General features: G+C 33.8%; 2 protein-coding genes across 6 annotated transcripts; one reads left to right on the top strand and one right to left on the bottom strand.

Annotated features, from left to right (window-relative positions):
• Positions 1 to 1,898: 1,898 nt before the first annotated feature.
• LOC128862151 (85/88 kDa calcium-independent phospholipase A2) lies at positions 1,899 to 12,595 on the bottom strand. Of its 3 annotated transcripts, none has more exons than XM_054100619.1 (14): positions 12,358 to 12,595; positions 9,360 to 9,652; positions 9,065 to 9,235; positions 8,869 to 8,997; positions 7,431 to 7,784; positions 7,100 to 7,365; positions 6,778 to 6,966; positions 6,607 to 6,710; positions 6,012 to 6,548; positions 5,851 to 5,938; positions 5,380 to 5,503; positions 5,186 to 5,309; positions 2,240 to 2,333; positions 1,899 to 2,166 (listed from the first exon to the last, which is right to left on the bottom strand). In XM_054100619.1, the coding sequence occupies exons 1-14, from the start codon at positions 12,365 to 12,367 to the stop codon at positions 2,028 to 2,030; spliced, it is 2,622 nt and encodes an 873-aa protein (XP_053956594.1). In that variant the 5' UTR covers positions 12,368 to 12,595; the 3' UTR covers positions 1,899 to 2,027. The 3 variants fall into 3 exon arrangements, with proteins under 3 accessions (XP_053956594.1, XP_053956596.1, XP_053956595.1); XM_054100621.1 differs by lacking the exon at positions 12,358 to 12,595 and adding an exon at positions 10,813 to 10,939; XM_054100620.1 differs by lacking the exon at positions 12,358 to 12,595 and adding an exon at positions 9,787 to 9,882.
• Positions 12,596 to 14,127: 1,532 nt separating this feature from the next.
• On the top strand, positions 14,128 to 16,716 carry LOC128862147 (protein phosphatase inhibitor 2-like). 3 transcript variants are annotated; one of them, XM_054100613.1, is made up of 5 exons: positions 14,128 to 14,184; positions 14,869 to 15,114; positions 15,229 to 15,396; positions 15,464 to 15,555; positions 15,749 to 16,716. In XM_054100613.1, exons 2-5 carry the CDS (start codon positions 15,032 to 15,034, stop codon positions 16,114 to 16,116), a joined length of 711 nt encoding a protein of 236 aa, XP_053956588.1. In that variant the 5' UTR covers positions 14,128 to 14,184; positions 14,869 to 15,031; the 3' UTR covers positions 16,117 to 16,716. The 3 variants fall into 3 exon arrangements, with proteins under 3 accessions (XP_053956588.1, XP_053956591.1, XP_053956589.1); XM_054100616.1 differs by lacking the exon at positions 14,128 to 14,184 and adding an exon at positions 14,199 to 14,246; XM_054100614.1 differs by lacking the exon at positions 14,128 to 14,184 and adding an exon at positions 14,309 to 14,382.
• The last annotated feature ends 894 nt before the right edge of the window (positions 16,717 to 17,610 follow it).

Raw genomic sequence — 17,610 nt, 5'->3', positions numbered from 1 at the left:
TCTTAATTTTGTATTATTTTCACACATTTTTTACTTTGAATTGAATAAAAGTAATTTTCCCAACTAAATTTATGGCCGTTTTAATTGGTTACACTTCGAGTGCCGGACCCTGTATTCAATTTGTCATAACTGCCCAATTAGACAGTAATTGTCCTTAGGCTTCACATTTTCATAATGAAATTGCCTATTATTTTAAGATTATTAAATTAGTTTGTTTTTACAAAGTTTGCCATATAAAAAGAATGAATAAAAATGAACAATATTGAAAAAAGCTTGAAAATGTCCTTTTTCTATTTATTTCAACCGTTGTAACTTAAAAAGTTACGATATCCATAGAAGAGTAGTTTTATTCACTGAACTTCGCTCATTTTCGTGTTCAGCGACCCAAAGTTAGTCTAAAAACATTTTCGTCGTGTTAACTAGCGTTATCATTATGCGATTCTATTAAAAATTGGTGAGTATTTACATTGACACATACACAGATAATAATTTATTACTCCAATAAATTACATTTGTAAAATTTATTAAAAGTATGAGTTACTGCTTGCATTTCTGCTTGCAATCTGTGACGCAGACATGGAATGTGTACTCAAATTTCAAAATTCCAAATGTCAATTATCACAAATTATTAATTTGCTTAACACAATACAACTAAAGTGGTTAAATACAACAAAGTATGAAATTTTATTACTAATAGAATAATATTTAAGTTGTATCATCACGTGCACATTTATTATACACACATATTTACTTTTTTTTAACTTTTATTAGTTTCACATTCAATTTGTTTATGATTTTAAAATAATTGTGATCTAATATTGTACTAAATATACATACGATTATGTTGGTAATAGGTTTTTAAAACCTCTTGAATAAACACTTCGACAAACAGTTAACAAACATAGAAAATATATGTAAAATATCTAGGAAACTGTTTCCAAGTTTTTAGATGCCAAATAGTCTATATAAGTCGGAAACGCCCGATGAGAAAATTGGACTATATCTGTACATATTTTGTTTAGTTATAGTGAATTCTCCGCAAACTACCGACAAATTTCTATGAACTTACAAATGTAGACTTACATATATAAATGATGAAATTTTTTATTATTGACATTTTGGTCATACATTTTTGAAATTAAGTTATTTTGTCGAATTTCAAATGGTTCGCGACGGATTCGTTTAGTTATACTTGTATCTTGATAAGTGCATACTTTTCTTGTTAATTATAAAAAATAGAAAGCTTAGATTGCCTTCCGACTCAAATTAAAACAAACACGTATTTTAAATATTTCGAAAAACTTCTTGAACAAAAAGAATATAAAAAAACAGTACCGTGGATATGTATACATAAAAAAATGACCGACCAACAATTTTAGCTCGAATTCTTTCGTCTTTTTGTAAACAGTGAATATCTATATACATATATACTGCCATGATTATTTGTGTATGTACATACGATATAAGCTCCACGAAAAGTGTACAGGAGTGAATTCTATGCGATTATTCTGCATCAGGCGGTCGGTAAAATTTGCTTATGATCTTTATCTTTATATCAAAATCTATTACACATGCATATATACATACATGCTTAACTATTTGATAGTATAATAGTTGATTTGGTAGATGGTGTACTTTTAAAATATATTGTCATATTTGTAACAAGCACTGAACTATCAAGTGTCTGTTAGTCGGAATTTTTTTGTGAATATTTGTGGAGGTCACTTTGGACTTAGCTATTTAGCTATGGTATCATATTCTATTTCGATATTTCATAAATGTTTACATGCATATGTAGATATATTTAAGTGTTGCAGAAATTTTTAATATCACTTTTGTATAAACTATCATATTTTAGACCGCTTTGTTTCAATTCAGTGAATAATTTCTATGCCAGCTTTGTGTAGAACCAACTGCACTAAATTATTTATTAATACTTTTCATGAACAATTAACAATATTCGATTCTTTTCCATAGCTATTTGCTTTTATGGAAAAATTAGTTGCGGTCTAAATCTTTCTTATGTGCTATTTCAATAAATTGATCATTTCTATTATTTTGTTACGATTATTGTGCATGTATGCCTTGGCATGCCATAACATATTAATCAGTTTTTGATCATCTTTTTCATCCATAGCGATGTCTTCATATAGTTGTGGATTGAATCTGGTAAATGATAAAATTAATTGAAATTAGTAAATTGAAAAATATACAAAGCATAAAATGTTCCTGAGTATACCTGTAATATGGTACACCAATGGTACTGCACCAAGCGCGTGCCCGGTCAACAACACGACCATCGGAAGCCGTCGCTTGATCAACAAGCAAATTACCTAAAAATCAATATAAAAATAATAGGAATGAGATATTATTTTGAATGAACCTACACACGTTTACTAGAAGCGTTCCAAAGTAAAGAGATAAACAGGTGGTACGTCTCTCACTGAGGTACAGCCATAATTATATTTATGCGAATCGAAGAGAAGTTATTATGTCTGAAGTGGCAGTATATTTATATCGTCGGTGCAAAAATGAACATCAAAACACTAACTAATATAAAGCTTCGATGTTTCAAATGATGAACCAAATTCATGGCGATGATTTTCAATTATGTGGCACAGTTCTTGCGAGATAAACGCGAAAACCGGTCGTATCCACATAAATAACATGTTTGACATCATCCTCGACACTCGGATAGGTCTTTGTTATATACAATATATAATTGGCGCTTACACATTTTTTGGGTGTTTGGCCGAGTTCCGCCTCCTATTTGTGGCGTGCGTCTTATTGTTGTTCCAGAAATGGACCTACAGTTTTAAGTCTTCGTTAGAGGAACAGATTTACGTCTGGCCAAGGACTGTCACTTCAGGAGTATTCACCAAAAATGCATGAACAATTTTTGATGCTGTTCAACCGGGATCCCCGTAGATTTTATTAACGCTGCACTCAAAAATTGAAATCGATGTACAATAATTGGAATTGAGCCTTGCAAAAACATTTGGGTTTGCTTTACACAATCTCGTACCTAGCCCCAATACGCTTAATGTATTAAGTGACTGTTCGAAAAGGTTAGACGGAGTAGATGCAGGAATCAATTGCGCAGAGCTAGGCGGCAGGCGGCCGTTCAAGCTGCCTGATCACTGCAGTATCTTTCAAGCAGAGGTCTTTGCTGTAGGAAAGGCTGCAGAATTACCATCGACTCAACCTCAACTTTAAAATAAATATATATGTTGACAATCAAGCAGCGATAAAAGCGATAAACTTATATGAAATTTCATCTAAAAATGTTCTTAAAATGGCCACAGGACGGCTGTACATCTATTCTGTACCCGAACATAAGGGCACTGCAGGAAATGAAATTGTAGATGAGATTCCCAAGAGCGCAGTTTACATACCATTTGAACAAGAAAACGACATATTAAAACCCTTAAAGACTATCTACAAAGGCAACTTTGTGGACAAGCAAGGACGGCTAGACAGGGTGTGGAACAACCTAGTCTCTTGGAAAAAACCGCGAAAATCATGTGTAAACAGAATACAGACAAATACGCTAGATTCGAAGGTTTACTGACAGGCCACAATTTGCTAGTGGCACACGCATACAAGATAGGCATTACAAACAATGATAACTGCAGATTTTGCAATAAACTGGAAGAGAGGGAAACTTTAGACAACTTTCTATGTTTATGTCCTGCATTAACTAGAACACGAATAAAATGATTAGCAGCGCTACAATATGAGAAGTTGGAATGTATATCGGGGTTAGAGCTTAAGAGTTTACTTAGATTCGCAAAAGACGCAGACTTAATGCAATATGTCTACTATAGAAAAATGTTAGGGTATAGTTCCATCTAGTACCACTAGGTCTATGTGAGGGCTTTCAGCCAGCCAGGCAACCTAACCTAACCTACATCATTTCATCTATCGGCACTTGTGACCCATTTTTAGTCACATGTCGGCTATACGTTATCGGAACGGCCTGGATTTATATGCAGCCAATGTCACTCAGGCATTTTTGGGGAATGTTTGTGCAATCAACTACGCAATTTTTGTGTTGATTAGTCAGAGGATGGAAGAGAATAAATCAGGGATCGAAAATAATAGTTAATTTCGAAATTTCAATTCAAAAATCAGTCGAAAGGAATTTGACTATTTGGCATTTGCATATAGCGCATCACATCTTTTTCCAATAAAAAGTCAGATTTGACCAAGGCGGGTCTATTAAAGGTGGTATTGGTAAATCAGCTGATTTGTTTTTTTCTTTCGCCGTGCCAATGTGGGTCAGCGCAGAGACGAATTTAGTACTGAAGGTAGCACCAGTTACTTTACTCTGACGTCAGCTCCCCTCGCAATACAAAACAAACGAAAGTAGGAGAAATTGCATGTTTGTGAAAATTTAGTGAATGGCTTGGTAATATTGCGATTTGTCAGATTAAAACTAAACAAACTAATGCAAACGAAGTGCCGCGTTTTTTAATTGTTAAAGCACAAATAAATGTGATTACTGCAAATGCAGTTTTTATGACGCCGGGGCTCGAAAATATATGTGTGTACGCATAATTTCTTGTGTGCGGTTGTTTCCATTGCTTTCGCCTACCCTTCTTCTTCACAAACAAGTGATTCCCCTTCCTTTTTTTGTTTATTGATGGACTCTTACGACACAGCGAGCTCGGAAGGCGCAATCTTCTTCTCTGTCATTCTTGGGTCAGCCCAGAATAAAACAAGGCGAATTCATTCTGTGTTTTCTACTTTGCCAATACTTTGATTTGACAATCAGATGCACAAAACATTGTTGTTGGTCGATTGCCACCACCTTTAGTGAATGTATTTTGGCCAATATTTCATCAATCAAATAAATCCATCAATTAGTTTTTAATGATTTTTCAATGACTGAAAAAATAAAAGTTAAGTTTAAATCAAACTCAAGTTCAAATTCAAACTCAAAATTTAACTATTATTTTTGACCGAAAAAAGTAAATGTTTAACTTTTTTGGACGGAGAACATAGCGGTGAAAAAATATCAATTATTTATTGCCTATTATGAAAAAACCATAATAGTATAAAAAGGTTTCATTAAAAAAAGGTTTTTTCAGACTCTTAATTTTAGACAATTTTTTATACTTTGGAACGCGCCTCACTTACCATACATACTTATGTACATTTGTAATTAGATGTATACACTTACCAATTGTCGAGATTCCATAGGCTAATTTGGCAGTATCCCATATGCTATCAGGGCGGAATACATCAATATCTTTGAGTGCGGTTACTGGTATCAGACCAGTGCCTAGAGAGACTACAATTGAAACCTGTGAAGCAGAGAAAACAATTAATTATGCAACTACAAAAAAAAAAAAACATTTAGCAATAATAAGTTACCGGAACTGCCTCCTTTTCGCGACCAACACTACGCAACGCCATATTGTATTCATGAATTTCTGTCATAGCATCCAAAGTTGGATTGTTAGCGATTAATCCACCATCGAGGAAACGGCCAAATGCGCTATAACAAGTTGATTTTATATACATATGAAAGCACTCATATTAATAATATAATTAAAGAACTACCCATATGCAACAAGCAGAAAATAAAAATAAATTTTTGTAAGAGAAAAAATGCAAATAGCTTTATAAATAATTAAACGTATACAAATGATTGCACTCACGAACTTAACGTTTGCAGTTAGTTATTATAGATTATTTCATAGTGAGCATTTGAAAATAGAACAATAAAACTATGATTCTCGACCATAACCCAATATTCATGAAGTAATAATTTATTAAGGGGAGGTTCTCTTGTCTACTGCCGTTTTGAATCATTCGATTCAAATCAGGGTTAAGTCTACTAACCGAAAATACGAGGGTGCTGCGCCAGTAGCTCTAGCTGCACGCCAAACCAGTTGCTCTTCTGGAGGAGGTGGTGGTACTCGGCGATTATCTGTCAAACATAAGTACATATATACATATACACATATGTAACAAAAAAATATAGTATTGAGTGAACTACTTACTAATTGGCGTAACAATTCCTAGAATATCGCTTGCGCTATGATAATTTCTAAATAGATGCAAGTCCACCGGCTTACGATCAGCCATAACGCCAGTTATCATAATTTTTGGGTGTTTAATGTCGGCCATTACTGTATACTGACCTAAATTATCTTTTAATATATTTTCGAACAATTCACTAGGATAGGGACGTGAGCCAACAAAGCATTGTTCTTTCATGCGCAAGTACAGTCCCATACATTGACGCATTGTTTTGCCGCAACCGAGTCCAAGTGCTAAAATGCCACCAGTGCTAGTGCCAGCTATCCAATCGAACATGTGAGCAATTGGCGTTTGTGAGAGTTTTTCTATTTCGAGTAGCATTTGAACAAGTACCAGGCCCCGTATACCGCCCCCATCCAGGCACAATAAGCGTCCGCGGGCATATGGTTTTTCGCCTTTGTTGCTAGAATCACTGCCGATGGAAGCAGGTGTGGTGGGTGTAGCAGCTGCACTGGCATCCCCACTGCCATCTCCTTCCAAGCTATTACTGGGCGACACTAAAATGTTTGTAATATAAGACTCAGTTTGAACATATTACAAATAGTGTTGGTCTACCTTTTTTGCTGTCAGTATTTACTTTTGTGGTAAACATTCCGAGTAAAGCATCCATAATACTTTGTCCTTTTTGCTCTTTTTCCGTATCAATGATAACAGTCGGTCTGCCAGCGAGGATTGTGCGAAAGTTTTGTTTCACAAATTTACTTACAAATTATATTTAAAACTTACTCCACAGTACCAGCGCTGCCATTAGACGATGAACCAAAAAGTCCATCCATTGCTTGACGACTAGTTGATGCCAGCATGTTCTCAATGTGCTCACGTTGTTCGACGCGCTCAGGAGACTCGGGCGGTATACCATTGTACGAGCCCTTAGCATTACATCCAGACGGACATTTCAAGCTTGAATCTGGACAACTGTAAAATGAAATGCAGTGATGGGAGTTGTGTTACATAAATTGCTATTATATTACTTGCAAACTTCCATGATTAAAGTGGCAAATGGCATAATATATTTTATAATATTATTTTATTTCATTTTCTTACTCACCGTTTAGCTCCAACTGAATGTAAAATGTATAGAATTTCACTCTCTTTGCCGCCATTAGGATCATTCCCAACCATATGACGCGGTGTCTTGCCATCTTGGTTTTTAATGTTTATATCGCAACCAAATACCACTAGGCATTGTACGATTGGAACCAATTTTTTTTCGATGGCTATGTGCAAAGCTGTGTTTCCATCTTTATCGAATACATCAATATCAGCATCATGAGCAAGGAGCGTAACAACACATTCAAAGCGATTGCGTGCAACCTGTCGGATATAAATTTTAAATAGTACCTTCTGTTCAAGATTCATAAGTCAAAATTAAGTGTTACCATCACATGCAAAGCGGTGCGTCCATCAAAATTGGTGGCATTGACATCACATCCTTGCATAATTAGTGCATGTAAAGTCTCGCGCGATGAACACCAATGCAGCGGAGTACCACCGAATTTCATATCCTGTGTATACAGTTTATTGGCATTGGTTTTCAGGAATTCAGCGACTGACGTAGGCGTACTTGTTTTGTATATTTTGCTCATATTTTTGGCATTCAAGTTAACATCTGCGCCGGCTAATAGTAAAGCTTTAACACAGTCCGGTTTATCCGATAAGCAGGCCAAATGTAGTGGTGGAAATCCATCCGAATTGATGTGATTGAGATTCACCGTGCTTTTAGCGGTTAATAACTGCAGTAAGTGTAAGTAAAAGAAGTAAATTCGAGGCCTTTACAATTTTTTTCACAAGAAATTTCTAGTTTTAAAAAAGTTACCACTTTGATACAAAATTACTTATTTATACTTAATTGCATGGACTCTGCAACTAAACTCATAGCCTCCCCCCTATAAATGTTTATTTTTATAACCTTATGAAAGATGGACGTGATTATTGCCTGATTTCTATCGCCATTCTGATCATTTTAAAATCATACACATGAACACAATTACAATAAATACTCGGGTATAAAATTTTTTATAAATTCTGTACTAACAAAAATGCTAGTTGTGATAAAAAGCGATAACAAAGATAATAAAAATAGTAATAATAATCTTCGTAATTCCTTTCCTCAACGGCTTGACCGATTTTAATAGTTTCCTTACACTTACGGGATCACCTGGATTGTTCTTAGCCAGAAGGTTATGGGGTCAACATATTGCGAAAATCGTTTTTATAACCCAATTTGGTTTATATTCGGAATATGAAGGAAGTTGTAAAAAGAAATAAACTGACTAGAATGTGGGTGTTTGAGATATTCCAAACAATTGGAATTTATAGACAGACTCGATTCACATTAGGTGTATTTCTCAACTGAAAAAGCTATACGAATTTCCCATTATATGTGTTGTTCACAAACTGTTGTCGCAATATTAAGAAATGTCATAAATTAACTTTTTCCAAGCGGAAAATACCCGTTGATATATAAAATCTTATTCTATTGCCAATGCCTGTCTCGACCCGATCAGTGAGATGTAGTATCTCATAGTTTATTTCTACCAGAAATTCACATTTATCATAAGACTCTCGTGGCCGGCTAAGTAGTTTACTAATTTTCGCCGGTTTAATGTTTTCAGCGTTATTTACTTAGTTTTATTTTGTATCTTCTTATCTAACTTGTCTGTAAGAATTGATTGCATATACTTCTAAAATAAATAAATAATATAGATAGGTTAAAATAAGCATGTGGCTGTGTGTTTTCGAGAAATAAAGTTAAAATGTTTAAATAATTTGTAGAAATCTTACTCATATCAATTATTGAAGCATTTTCGCACTCACGTTTATAATCTCTTTTGTTGTACTAGCGGCGTAATGGAATACAGAATTACTGTTGTTATCTAAATGTTCCATTTTACAAAGCGGCAACAATGTCTTGACCATTTCGATGTTCCCACTTTTTATGGCAAGCTAAATAGTATAGAGACATATCCAATTATTAATATAACGCGGTCATTAAAGTATTTCCAAACAATACCTGAAACGGTGACATCAGTTGTACATGATCAGCGTAATCGATGAATTCCAACACTTTCGGATTACTAACGTAATCAACGAGATTAAAATAAGCGACCAAGTGTGCCAGTGACCACGAGGGATTCTCTGCTAAAGCGTCACATACCTTTTGCAGACCATTAACATTGTAGAACTGCAAATATGTGGGTTGAAATGATATATATTAAGCTAGAGAATGTATTATTATCGTCCGTATTCGATTCGACATAAGTACATGGCAGCTAGATCTTGTTACCACGTATTTACTTTCAAATTACCTCTTTGACGATAGTTACAAACACAGGTAATCGATGTACGAAGGCGTTGAATCGATCTTCGGCTTCTTGTTGTGCGGGCGATCGAAACAGGCTAAAGCAAGTATTGGCGGGATCATTGACATGCCGTTGGAGCACAATTTCGTAGCATGCTTTCTTATCTGTGGAATTGAAGGGTGGCGAATAAAGAACCATACCTTCATCCCGTCCAATCACTAATAAACTTCCCAATGATTCGCCTCTGATTTCGAGTACTTTATTGGGAGGTGTATCTCCGCCTAACAAGCGTTGAAGAACTGTATATAAAAAATATTGTAGAAAAAATTAAATAATTCGTATTTTCCAAGCGTAAATTCTAACACATTGCCCAATATAGCTGTAAAAAACTAAACTGCAGCTTGGCTGTTTTTTTTACAATAAATATCGTAACCTTTTATTTTTATATAAAATGATCAATAGCCTTTGTGCAGTCGAGTAGAACCTGTATCCTCATTGTACCAAAACACAATTGCACTGTTTCCTCTGGAATGTTTTTTTCCAGGGTTGTCAAAATATGGAAACAAAATGCCGATTTCTATAAAACCTATTCAGAATGCTGGAAGCCTTAAATCAGACGTGTTAAAATGTCTAAACTTATTTGCTTAATTAACTTTCAGCCATATACTTGTCTAACTTTTGCCTCTTTCAAACTGTTAACTGTTAACTGTTAATTTGATTTAATAAAATAATTTATATAAATTACAGAAATTACTTTAGATATGCAAAAGTGAAAATATTATACTATTATATAATATTATGTAGTCATATATAGAAAGGCCTCTTGCCAGAAAATGGGATCGCTGGCTAAACTCTTACTTCTTTGGATGTCTGGCAGACTTAGAATCCAAATACATCCACAATATTATACACATTACATGATTAGAAAGACAATGTGGGGAAAGTTGAGCCCACACAAGCGGTATTATATTAGGCCTCCAAACCGAAGTGGGCTCCTCTACACCCTTATGGAGAATGGCAACCATCGTAACCCAACCATACGAGTATATGTATATTATTATTTATATTGGAATCCTTAAGAATGTATTTATATATATTTCATATATATTTTTCATGACAGATTTGCCATTGCCTGCTAGGGGCGACCGGCATTAGAAAAAAATTGTGTCTTCATTTTGGTCTTTGGAAATTCGAACCTACGTGTTCTCCAAATTCCAAACAGTAGTCACGCACCAACCCGTTCGGCTACGGCGGCCTCCAGGATGGGTTTAATTCTGTTGAAGCTTTTCATATACATATGTAGTTACGTCCTGTTGAATGTTCTGCCTCCCCTTAACAGAAAGCAGTGAGTGCTTACAGATCACATATGATACAGATTCTCCTTATAACGGAAATGCGCAGAGAGCATAAATTATATTTCAAGTTCAAAAGTTCAAATCTTGATAATCTTAATACGTACTTAGTATTTGGAATTAATATTGCGTAATGTTCTTCAAAGAAAAATATTTTTCCGTAATGCATATTTTTTATATTGCAATTTAAAGCAAGTAGTTCATAGCAACATCACAGCTGAGTCAGCGCATTTTTTTATGAAAAAAGTCGGCGGAAAAATACGGGGATCGGAATTGAAGTGAGGCTGCATGATGTGTTGTGACGTGTTGGTAATGGGTGAAATAATTATTCAACATTATCAACTGACAATGTTATGAACTGCCCCGTAGGGATTGACTTAAGTATCGGACAACGGAGAAAGCAGAATTAGTTATGGTTACGAAATGACCACAAGACAAACAGTCAATTCTCAAGTATTGACGTTGAGGTAGATCTATAAGGTAGACAATTTGTGGTTCATAACATCAGCAGCGACTCAAGTTTTCATAGTGTCAAAGCGCCAAAGCAGAAAGCGCACCCAATCAATCTGCCCTATTGCACATTACAACCGTTGGCTTTATATTATACAAAATATTGCTCATTTGTCTTGACCGTTAGTCAGTCTGACAAATTTCAGAGTTGTACAGATCTGGTTTATAAACAAATCACTGTCAATATTATTTCCCATTAAAACAGATATTTTTTGTCTTACACTTTACACTTTTTGCCCTCACATTCCGATTAAACGAAGTATTGCTTGACCTCTTAGTGTTACAAGTAATATATCTTCGACGCAAAATTTTTACCGGTCTCTAAGCTAAAGAAGTTTTTTTCAAAGGCAGTAAAAGTGAATTCATGTGCAATATTGTAATTTTAATGAAATGTGGATTATAAATTGAAGTAAAGAAATTGAAAAAATTAAAAACCTAAAAAAAAGAGAAAAAAAACTTCCAGGATGAGAATCCAAAATCTGCAAAATACTACTCCACTGATATATCCTAACGATTATTGAGGCAGCGTTGCCAACGACTTGCTGGACTGCCGATTTGTTTCCCTCGAATTTAAAGCTTGACATATAGAAAAAGGGAAGCCGAGCTTATTTCATATCATCCGCTAAATTTAGTCCTAGGTCTGAGTTACGCAAAATGGATGGATTAAAATTCAGTGAATGCTTATATGGAAGAGAAGGAAAATGAACCAATAATAATTCTAGAATTAGGAACCTAAATTCAATAGAAATGTATCAGTTCAGTACTGGTGGATTTTCCTACAGGGTAGGTATACGTATATACGAAAGTCTTTAATGCGAAGAAATAATGGCTTTTGTATGCCGGTAGTTGTTTTTTCTTTGTTATTTTCAATGCTCTGTAAAAAAATCGATAATGTTAAAAAAGTAGAAGTTTACATTGTTACAAACAAATGTATATGTAATTAACATTATATGATATTTATCTGATAATAGGCACTAGACAACTTTTTATACAATAGATTATATGAACAATTTCTATAGTTGCGTTTGGTGAAGAAAGTGGTTTGGATATACATGTTCAAAACGGATTAAACGAAATTATTATATTTTTTTGGTATAAAATTATACTCATCACTTGGTGTTATTATTAATATTACAGCTCACCATTAAACATTTTATGGAATTTGTTTACTGCACTCTGCACTCAGAAACCTTTTCCAGTTGCACTGATCACAGCACCAGCTTCTGCCTCACACTTCCCGCTTTTGTTGTCGCACAAAGTTTTTTGCCGATTTCTTAATTTTTTTATAATAGTTTATATTCCGTCACAATCCGCAATTTCTTTAAAAAAATTCTGTACTAGTAATCAGCTGCTCAATACAGAGTTGCTGTCCTTTCAAATTTTTATAATAGCCTCTTAAGCGAATTTTCGCAAGTAATGCCAAATTTCCAAAAGTATTGTAGATTTCAAAAATCTTATGGTGCCCACACTGACCAACGTAAACTTACGTTCCGTGACAGCTGACACGAGCAAACTTATGAGAGCGCCATGTAAATGAAAACTCATCATCGTGTTATTACGACGGTATCGTTTATAGTGTACTTGTGTAATGTAGAAAAATTAAATTTTTTAAGAAAATAATTCAAACACAATGTTAAATATAGATAAATGAACTATTTGCATATGTTGGCTTTTCCCTTTGGTTTATTATACAATGAAGAATTGTAACTGATAATGCAGATATGTGTAAAATTATGTATGCAAAAATATGAATGGCTACATTGTGTGGATACAATCAAACACAAACCGATGTATCGTGTAAATGTGTAACCAAACAAAAGCAGGTGCTTTCTACGAGAATAAGTTTTCCTAAATTTTGTGTATCTCACGACAAACAGACAGAGACTATGATAACGTCTTTAACCATTACACATTTTCTGGTAGTACGCTGTAGAGTTAAAAAAACAGAAACAAAAATAGTTGATCGCAACGACAATACAGAAATTGAACAAACAAAAAGAAGAAGAAGTACGTGCGAGAGTGTGTGGAAAGACAAAGATGAACAAATAAAACAAACATCCAAGTGATTTATTTATCTTCTATACCAGAATCACACAATTGTCAAACTCGCCAATAAAAAAGTAACAGTTTTCGGAGGGCGCCAGCTCTTGGGTTTTCATATAGGCCATTTTCATTGCGTAGGCCAAATTTAAAAATTATTACATACAAATTGAGTCAATGTAACAATTAATATGAAAATTTAACATTAAAAATGTTTATTAATGTCTTGATTTTAATATATTAAATTTGCCACTAATTAATACTTTCTCTCTTATTAAAATTCTACTCATTAAAAATGTTCTATTATACGCTTATTATAAATACCGATAATTGAATGGGCTGAGGAGTCGTGAAAAAACATTATCTTTTACACTAGGGGTTTTCTTAGGATTATATATGGGTCTTGGAAGTTAGGAGTTTAATAATTATAAAGGTTGGTTTATGGACTTCCCGCCTATCTTTTGATTACCTCCCAAATACTTGGCTTTACACTTTTAAAAAAGCTGCATTCTGGTTTTGGAAGAAATTGTGGATTTTAATAATCTGAAAGGCCGTAAAAAGTAACGTTATGTTATCATAATACGCAAGTGAGAATAATTATCGAAACCTATTAGTTTTTGCATGGTAAAGTACCGTACTCTAGAATTGTGTGCGAAATGGATCGGGAACTGCATTTTCTCCTTTGTACGGTCTTTACTATAAGCTCGAAACACACATCATAGGCATTGTATTGACGTATTAGGGGAAAATTAAACCATTAGCCGTGAATATGTAACGTACATAGTTTTTTGAACATTGGTCGCCCTGTTTAATGTGGCATCACTTATTTTATGTTTTGTTTTGCTTTTGTGAAAAATTTATCATTTAAGCCTTCAGCTGTCAAACAAAAGAGAAACCGAAAGTTCTTCCATAATCGAATAAGTTTAGAGGTACGCAATTAATATATCAATTTCTTGTTTCGCGAATCAAAAGATAATTACGAAATTTTTAAGTAAAATATTAATCGAATTCTATTTAATGTATACGAAATAAAATATAACTCAAAATTAAGAAACTATTTAATAAAGAGCAATAATTTAAAGCTGCTGTGGGCAAGGCGGAAGAAATTTAGGCACATCATTCGTCTCGTAATGAAAAGTTTTAATTTTGACTATAATTTCAGGAAAAAAAATCAATATCATTCAACATGGATTATTAGTGAACTTGTAGTGTGTATATTATTTTAAAAGACTCCGACCAAAAATAAATGTTATTAGAATCGGACGGAATTGGGTAGACTTGACTCGAAAAAAGTGCCTTGCGCCCACCCACCATGCCACAGCACCGACAATTTGCTAAATATTTTTTGATGCTATTTTAATAGTTTTGATGGGTATTTTGAATGAAGTAATCAAATTTTTCTATATAATGATCACCGGGTGGAAGACAATGTGACATTTGTTAGCGAGTCACGTCATATGAGTTAACGTCTGTTTGCTAAAATTTCTCTTACGACAATAACACTTGATATCGTCATTAATTCACCCGGTTCTCAAAACTCATAGCATTTAAATGAACAGATAACAGGGTTCAATCAATTTTTCAATTTATTTAATTTTCCGTTTTATTTTTAGCTGCAGTGTAAACGGCCTTTGGTTCGGATTAGTCACCCACACCTGAAATCTATATACATATAAAAAAAAAGAAAGGAAATAATTACCACACTAAAAAGATTAATAGCAGCAATATATATATATATATATCTCAAAGTGTAACCCAAACATCAGCTCTACTATAATGCAGGATTCGCCCGACGCGAAGAAGCCTTGCAAAGGCATACTAAAGAATTCAAGCAGTTTTGATAAACCCGGTGCCGCCAGGTAAGCACAACAACAGCGTCAATGTCAAATCAGATAATCCAATTAATTTGCAATGTATACGCGCATTTTCTTTTCCATATATTATTTATTTGGTTCTTCCTCTTTTGTTCTCAGTTATCGCAAAAGTGCAAAATTTGATGAATTAAATGTGTTGCAAACTTACCACCCACATGATAAGGATTATGGTCATATGAAAATTGATGAGCCGAAAACGCCATATAACTATGTTATTCCAGATCTAGCGCACACAGATACATTAGATGCAAATTTACTTGCGGAAAAGTAAAATAGCTTAATTCAATATTTAAAAAAAGTTGGGCATGTATTAATTTATTTTTAATGATTACAGATTGCGTATCGCCGCAAACACTCAATCGCCTGCATTTGGTTCAGATGAACTGTCTGATGAAGAAAACATCGATGAAACACCTGAAGAAAAAGGTAAGAAAAAAGCGGCATATGATTCAAGCATGATAGATACATGGCGCTTCAAAACTATGTTTATCGTAAAGTTCCGTATTTTTCCGTAAATTTAAATATTTCATTTCTATCTTGCTAGACAAGGCATTATACCCTTAAAAATTGTATATACACGTGAAGCAATTATTTATGTGTATTATTTGTTTATTTACAGTACGTCGTCTTGAGTTCGAACGTCGCCGAAAGGCGCACTATAACGAATTCGAAGCAGTTAGACTAGCGCGCAAATTGATTGAGGAGGAGCTAGGTGATGAGGACGACGAACAAGATATTTCATCTATCGGCGAGAATGTCAAATCGGCAACATCTAATCAAAAATCCAATGACGAAGAAGTTGAGATCCAGAGCGAAAATGCCGAACAAGAATCTGAGGAAAAGGATGTAGTGGAGGAGGTGAGACGTACTACAGAGCAAGATTCAGAGCTTGGTTCTTCCGACAGTATCAGGACATCGTCATCCAATATGGATGTAGATGCGCAATTGCAATTGCAACCCTCACATCCCTGCTACAGAAGAGATTAGTATAGTAAAATATAAATAAAGGAAAACATACCTAAATGCATTAACACATACATTGCGACATGTATACAAGTAAAGCATGCAAGGGCATTATCTAAACAAATAGCACAGAAATCAACGATACAAGCAACATACCGTGATCGTTATTAACATTTAAAGATATTTATGTCGAAGAGGAAAACCATATAGCGATAAATAAATTTTATTGTACTTGCTATTTCAGTCGCCTAGATAAAAAAAAACAACCATTGCGATAATTAAAAAAAAATATATATATAATATTTGCTTGCATTACTAAATATTTACATTTATATTCAACGATGCAGATTAATTTTCGAGTACATTTGAAATTGTTTTACATGAGAAGAAATTTGGAAAAAATGCATTCAGCCAATTATTATGCAGTGTGCTCGAACTCAAAAGCAAATCAACTCGACTCGGACTCCACGTATACCTTTACCAATGGTAAACGAAGGTCGTGACTAAATACGCTGGAGACTTTTGACTCTAGTGGTACAGTGGTGAAAGTTATAAATTAAGTAGTTTTTAAATTTGTTTGTTTTAAATTTTAGGTAATCGAAAATAAATTAAAATTATTTAAAATAGTAGACTTTTAATTGGAAACAAGAATGCCACACGTTTAAAATCTCTTCAATTTATTTCTACATTAAAGATTGACACGAGAAAGTAATACGAGAAACAAAAAATGTTGGATCTTCTATACGATTCTGGCTTTTATAAGCCCACTAAAAGTATTTAAGCAGATAAATATTCAAAAAATGTATGGTAAATTTCGAAGTCCACAGTCTCTGATTTATCGTTAACAATTTGTATGGCCACCACTGTCCACCCGAACTTTCTGTGCGCATTTTTAAGCTGACAAAAAATTAAATCACCACAGTAGCGCTTAAGCAATGTATGAATACAAAAACAAAATGAAGTAAATTTGCATTTTAATGTATCTTAAAGCCAATCAATTGCAAAGCAATTTTTTTTAATAATTTAAAATAAAATAAAAATAATTAATTGAAATGAACTCAAAAATAGCTTAATAATGTGAAGCAGCCTATTTGCATAATGTGCATTGTGACTTTAACGCTCGTTAGCAAGAAAAGTTTTAGTAAAAAACAAAAAAAAAATTATCTTTAATGCAATAAAAACTAACAACCAATGTGCAAACACTAATACATACGTACATACAATTGAAATAAAAAATTTAAAAATTGAAATGAATAATGGGCATTTGAAATATGGATTATTATATGTATTATCTCATGTGAAAAACCCAATTAAAGTTTCACATTGCTGTGCAGAAAGAATTTACCTACTAATGCATAATTTCATGCATCAATTAAATATGCAAATTAAGTGGCAATATGATTTGTTGTGGAAATATCAAAGGTGAAGAGAGGCTTAGCTTAACGACCTTAACACTTCTTTGACTATACATACAGGGTCCGGCATTCGAAGTGTAACCAATTAAAAAGGCCATAACTT

This window comes from Anastrepha ludens, chromosome 4, assembly GCF_028408465.1.
Source record: "Anastrepha ludens isolate Willacy chromosome 4, idAnaLude1.1, whole genome shotgun sequence".
NCBI classification, from domain to species: domain Eukaryota; kingdom Metazoa; phylum Arthropoda; class Insecta; order Diptera; family Tephritidae; genus Anastrepha; species Anastrepha ludens.
This window is presented reverse-complemented; position numbering and strand designations above follow the sequence as displayed.